Source organism: Benincasa hispida, chromosome 10, assembly GCF_009727055.1.
Source record: "Benincasa hispida cultivar B227 chromosome 10, ASM972705v1, whole genome shotgun sequence".
NCBI lineage: Eukaryota > Viridiplantae > Streptophyta > Magnoliopsida > Cucurbitales > Cucurbitaceae > Benincasa > Benincasa hispida.
Window position 1 is genome coordinate 49,686,698 of NC_052358.1, and position 6,257 is coordinate 49,692,954.

Genomic DNA, 6,257 nt, shown 5'->3' on the forward strand with positions numbered 1-6,257 from the left:
GTTTAAGTTTTATCTCCTAACTTTGCTCAGATCATTTTCTTCAAATATTTTATTTTATTTTAATCTTTCTATAACAGTCATTTGTGGGGAATCGTTGGAATCGATTCTTGGGCTTACGCCCATAGCAAAAGTAAAAAGAATCTCACATTGGAGAATTAAGCAGTGTCTTAAAGATATAAAAGGCATGCTAGAGGTAACTCTAAAGTGTGGTGGTGGTGGTAGAAGTATAACCTTTTCAACACGCGCATGCTACTACCGTCATTCGTCTGATAAGATGAGCGGGTTTAGGTAACCGCGCTTGCGCGAAAAAGAAATAATTATTTATTACTTATCTATTTTATTTTTTTCAACCTAAAGCTTAAACATTTATTCTCGTTTATGATTTATTTCTTGTGACTATTTTTCTTCCCATTGTGACTATTCAACCCTAGCCGTTCTGATTAACTTCTTCTTTAAAAACCAAGGAACACCGATATGAAAAATCAGGATTTTCCAATATTGTTTTTTGCACTCTCATCTACCTGTCCTTTGTTCCGTTCTGTTTTGAGCATCATTTTCCCCTTGATTCCAATCCATCTTCCGGTGAGTACATGCTTGAATTTGGATGCTTGCTAACCTTGAGGAGCAATCGGTACAACAATTGATACCGAGGTCGCCATAATTTCTTTCAGGGCAGTGGTTTCTTCCACTTTCCTTATCTTCATTTCAATATTCACTGCCTTTTCCACTTCTCGGTCGTCAACGATTGAAGTCGAATATATTTCACACCTTCTTGAAATTCAGGATCGCGAGAGGGCGCTTGCACATGTCCAAGTTGCATGTTGTGCCTCGTGGAGTTCTTCGTCGACTTCTTCCTAGCTTCGACTTTAACATTGTCTCAAAGGTACTGGTTTAATTTTCTTACAAGTTTCTCTGTTCACTATTTGACTGTGGAAAGAAGTACAAAGTAGTTTGTTAAAGAGATTTTAATTTGTTTTGTAAGGCACTTGGAAATTTAGGAAAATGAAAGAACTCTTGTGTACTGAAGTCAAGTCTGCTTATAGTCTCTATTTTTCATGTTCATATTTCTTGTGGTCCTTTTATATGTTGATTTTTATTGGGAAGAAATCAGGCGTATTCATTTTTTAAATAAGGAAGGACATAATGGAAAATTTTTATAAATTCAAACGAATTTGCTATATTTGTAATAGGTTTACCAAATTTTCCATATTTGAAAATAATTCTCCTTATTTCCCATATAAAATAATTTCCCTATTAATCTATTCCAAAAAAAAAACATTAGTTTTAAAATTGATGAAGGTTCTTGTAGAGCAAAGTTAAGCCTCAATTGCAAACTTATCCAACAAAGTTGATAAGTGAAATGAATTGTAAAATGATAGATTATGATAATATACTTTTTGAAAATGGACTCAAACATAGGTATTAACTCTCACATAAATTATTATTTTTGATTAATTAATCATATCTGAATGTTTATACTACTCTCGTACAAAAATGTTTATAGTCCTTAATCGGTTCTATTATGATAAACAATTAATCTTGTAACTTAGGCGTTAGAGTGAGAAAAAATGTTTGAAGGAGATAATGTAAATTCGTTAGGGTTTGATATTCTCTAACATATATGCTTTTATATTTTAATTTTACCTGATAACTTTAGATATAATAACTTCATAACTCAATCCATTGTCCATAGCAGTTATAGTTAATTAATTTGAAGTAAAAAAATTAATTAGTTAGTTATGGATAATAAAGTAGTAATAAATTTTGGATATGATAACGACTTGGTCCTAACTCAATGTAATGCTCAACCAACTCCTTCATTTACCAAATATGTTGGTAGCAATTAAAGTTGTTGCAGCAACAATCCATACTTTTTTCAATTTGCAAATTTATGGTGAAGAAGAGGGGCCAACCATGGGAATGAAGCTTTGAGATTTGGAGCAAGAAACTAAATTTTGAAGGAAAAAAAAACATGAAGAAAAGAAACTAAGAAATGAGGGAGATGAACTTGAAAGAACCAAGAAGATAAAAGAGAATAAAAAATAAAATGATTGCCACGTGGCACCATAAGAATAAACTCACATAGCTCGATTGAAAGATCAGGGTTTAGCGAGCCTGCACCTAAGTTTTGCTCTTTTTCTTAAAGCATAATATAAAGAGCAACAAGTTTTTATCCTTCCAACCAAAGTAAGTTAGCGTAATTTGACATACTCCCCCTTTAAGGTTGGAGATTTGATCATCATCTGTACTAAAACTGATAAAGAAAATTTAAGTATGCTCGTAAAGCTGATAAATGAAGGAAACATGAAAACTCATGTCGTCAATTGAAAATCATGGATTGTTAAAACATCATTTTGAAGTTTGTTAATTTTAGTCTATGTATTTTCAGTTATCGAACTTTAGTCCGCCTACTTTTAATAGATCTTAAATTTAATCCCTATTGCTAATTTATCGTTGAATTTTTTTTTTTTTTTTTTAATTTTCTATTAACATTTTTACTATAAAATTTGAAAACATATTTACATGTTGCATTTTCTTGGAGAAAAATTATTATGATTATTTGATCAATTTCGATAAAATTAATTTTGAGGGACTAAATTTAAGATTTATTAAAAATACGTGGACTAAAATATATTATTTTGGATCACATTTTACCCCACCAAAATGGATCCTATTGAATTTAAATATCTTAACTAATAACCCCAATGACATGAGTTAAATTTTCACTTGCTTGATAATAATTTTGTTTATTACTTCTTTGTTTTTAAAATTTATGCTTGTTTTCTCCAGTTTTTTATTATGTACTTGATCTTAATAAAACACTTGAATTATTAGTCAAATTTTATGTTAGTTATCAAAAATATATTCTTTAATTATAAAATTTGTTTCAATTATATCCCAAACTTTGAAAATTTTTATTTTAACTCTCGAAATTTTGTTTATGTGAACCATTTGGGGGTTAGGACTAGAAAAAAAAACTATAAATTATAGAACAAAAAATTGAGAGAATGAAGTTGAAAGAATAAAGATGACAACATGTATGGTTCACAAACAATGTCATGTGTCTTTGTTGATACCTTCCCTTTGAAGTGACAACATTTTTTAAAACATATATTTATTGTTGTTCTCTTCAGAAAATATTAATTTATATTCCTAAACTTGTGGTTTGTATCAAGTAAATCATGAACTAATAATTGTATTAATTTAAACCCTAAATTTTTGTAAGTGTGTCAATATATGGTGTGTTTGGATTAATTTTGAAAATTAGTCATTTTAGAAAAATATTGAATTGTTTGACGATTACTCGAAATAGCTTTTGAAATACTTTCAAAGTTCATTTTAAATTTTTTTTCCCTCAAAATAGTTTACATAAAAATGATTTTTTTTTTAAGAAACATATTTTTCTCTAGTCAATCCAAACAAGTCCATACACTTTCTACCGGATTTTGTTTAGCTAATATCATGTGAAATTTATGATTTCAGTCAATTAATTGAAATCCTAATTTTTCATAAGCCAATCAATTTAGACTTTATGTTATAATGACCTTTGAAAATTATCCATGCATTGATTCTCAAGCTTGTGCAATTCTTCAAATGTCAGTTTTACAAAAAAGACGATTAAAGTAAATATATGTACGATTGTCAAAGAAAATTATGACTTAGGACACGTTTGTTTTACAAATTTTGCTATGAGATTTCAATTAGACATTTAATATATTTGTTTCACAAGATTTCACTTGTTAAAATCCAAGATGTTATTATCCAAAAAACTTTAAAATTGATCTATGTTTTTTGATATCCTCTATATATGTAATATTTTTATACCTAGAGTATGAAAAATAAAAATATAGCATGATTAATTATTAGCTAATAATCTAATATCGATTAACCATTGCTGTTAATTTTAATCAAATGTTAAATAAAAATATAGCATGGTTAAGTATTAACTACTAAATTTACCATTAATATTTTATGTAATCTTAACAATTTAATATGAAAAATTATTATTAATTATTAATATTCTAATTCATTTATATTTAGTTAATTAGATAAATGTTTAATTAATGCTAATATAAAAATATTCATTTACTTTTATTTTAAAGTGATTAAATACTTAATTAATATGACAATACATTAAATAATGGGATCTTTTAAATAAAGAAAAATGAGCTAATTTATTTACAAATATAGCAAAAATGTCATTGTTTATTAGTGCTAGACTATGATAGACCGCGATAGATTTCTATCACCGGTTTAGCTCTGAGAGACAGTGATATTTTACTATACTTGAAAATATTTTTCAGTATTTATCATTTATAATAATTACTCGAAGTCTATCGTGGTCTATCGCTAAGTGATAGAAGTCTATCGCGGTATATTGTGATCTATCATGATAGACTGTGACATTTTGACATTTTGTTATGTTTCAAAATATTTTCAGCATTTTATCATTTAAAACAGTTATCCTTAAATAATGCTAAATTTAATGTAGGACTATATTACTTGTTTTCTTACCTTTAATTAAGAGCCGCAAATATAGGAAAATGAATTAAAATATTATAAATAAAATAAAATTTCAATATCTATTTACCATAGACCGCGGTAGCCTGTTATCTATGTTCATCTTTATCATGATAGATATATTTAAATAAGACATTAATTATACTACATATTCAAATAAATTATTTCATACATTTAAATCTTAATACATATCATGTAACAATATCTGCGATCCAAACTTTAAATTCATTTAAGAAAGTCTTTTTTTTCCCCAAGTCTTTCTTCTTTGAGTGATTGCAAGGGCTTGAAGAGCTTAACCTTATCTTTAAATGTCGGGATTCCATTGGAATGTAGTTCTTGGATTTGCCGTCCGATATTAGTTTATATCAAAGCATATGCTGCAGAGCATATCCTGAGCACCCTCTTTTACAAATTACCATCAACAACGACCGCCATCAGCGCCGCCGCAAACGCTCAAAGCTATGGACAATTCAATCGTAGTTCTAATCACTGGCTGCGCCAAAGGCGGCATTGGCTACGAATATTGCAAAGCATTTGCCGAACAGGGCTGCATTGTCTTCGCCACTGACCTTCCTCAACGTGCCCACCAATTGTTGGACGGAAGTCCCCACAGAGTCCAAACGCTTGAACTCGACGTGACATCTGATGAAAGTGTAGCAAAAGCCGTAGAGACCATAATTTCAAAGCATGGCCGCATTGATATCTTGGTAAACAATGCCGGGATCGGCAGCAGCGGCCCGCTTGCTGAGCTTCCGTTGCAGGCTGTGAGGAAAGCTTGGGAAGTCAATACACTTGGCCAGCTGAGGATGGTGCAGCAAGTGGTACCCCATATGGCTTCTCGCTGCAGCGGAGTCATTGTCAATGTCGGTAGCATTGTAGGGAACGTGCCAACACCGTGGGCAGGGTCGTATTGTGCTAGCAAGGCAGCTGTCCATGCTATGTCGCACGCGCTGCGGCTCGAGCTGAGGCCGTTTGGTATCAACGTAGTGATGGTGATGCCTGGAGCTATAAGGTCGAATTTCGGGAGTGCGACAGTTGAGAATGTGAGAAGTCAAGAATGGAAGCTTTACAAGAAATTTAAAGAAAGTATAGAAGAGAGGGCAAATGCATCACAGAGTGGGAAATCAACTGATGCAGGGGTTTTTGCAAGAGAAGTTGTGAAGAAAGTGCTGAGGAAGAAGCCGCCAAGGCAAATTGTTTTGGGGCATTTGAGTGGCTGGTTATCCTTGCTTTCTTGGCTTCCACTTTGGTTGAGAGATCTCTGCTTCTCCTATCGCTTCAACTTGAATAAAAAGGTATGAAAACTTCAAACTTTTTGGTTCATCATGTAGTTTCATTTGGGAGTGAGAAAATAAGTTTGTTGTTCTTGTTTCTCATCTTGCATGGCTTGTATAGATGTAGTTGAATAAGATCAAAATCCCCATTATGCTTCGAGTCAGGAAGCTCAATTTACTCATTCCATAATGGGTATACTTCAAAAGGTTAATTATGTTTGTTGACTTTTTGGAAGATGATTATGAATATGAAACTAGTTTTCATACCTTTCAATGTTCTCTGTTTTAGTACTCATAGTTTCCATATTGCTTTTAGTTTTCAATAGTCCACGTGATGAATTATTAGGTTAACAAACCTCCCCATCTATCTTTTCGAAATGATATAATACTATCCGCTTTAGGACTAAACATTTATAGCTTTATGTTTGGAATCCACGAGATTTTAGGTGAATAAAAATCATA

At 31.2% G+C, this 6,257-nt stretch overlaps 1 protein-coding gene across 1 annotated transcript; it reads left to right on the plus strand.

The window, feature by feature from the left end:
• Window positions 1-476: 476 nt before the first annotated feature.
• LOC120088796 (short-chain dehydrogenase PC-15-like) lies at window positions 477-6,033 on the plus strand. Its single transcript, XM_039046236.1, has 2 exons — window positions 477-883; window positions 4,855-6,033. Exon 2 carries the CDS (start codon window positions 4,983-4,985, stop codon window positions 5,820-5,822), a length of 840 nt encoding a protein of 279 aa, XP_038902164.1. The 5' UTR covers window positions 477-883; window positions 4,855-4,982; the 3' UTR covers window positions 5,823-6,033.
• Window positions 6,034-6,257: the final 224 nt, after the last annotated feature.

What these genes read in the sequence shown, in the direction of transcription:
- LOC120088796 (XM_039046236.1), top strand. Translation starts at nt 4,983, where the DNA reads ATGGACAATTCAATCGTAGTTCTAATCACTGGCTGCGCCAAAGGCGGC.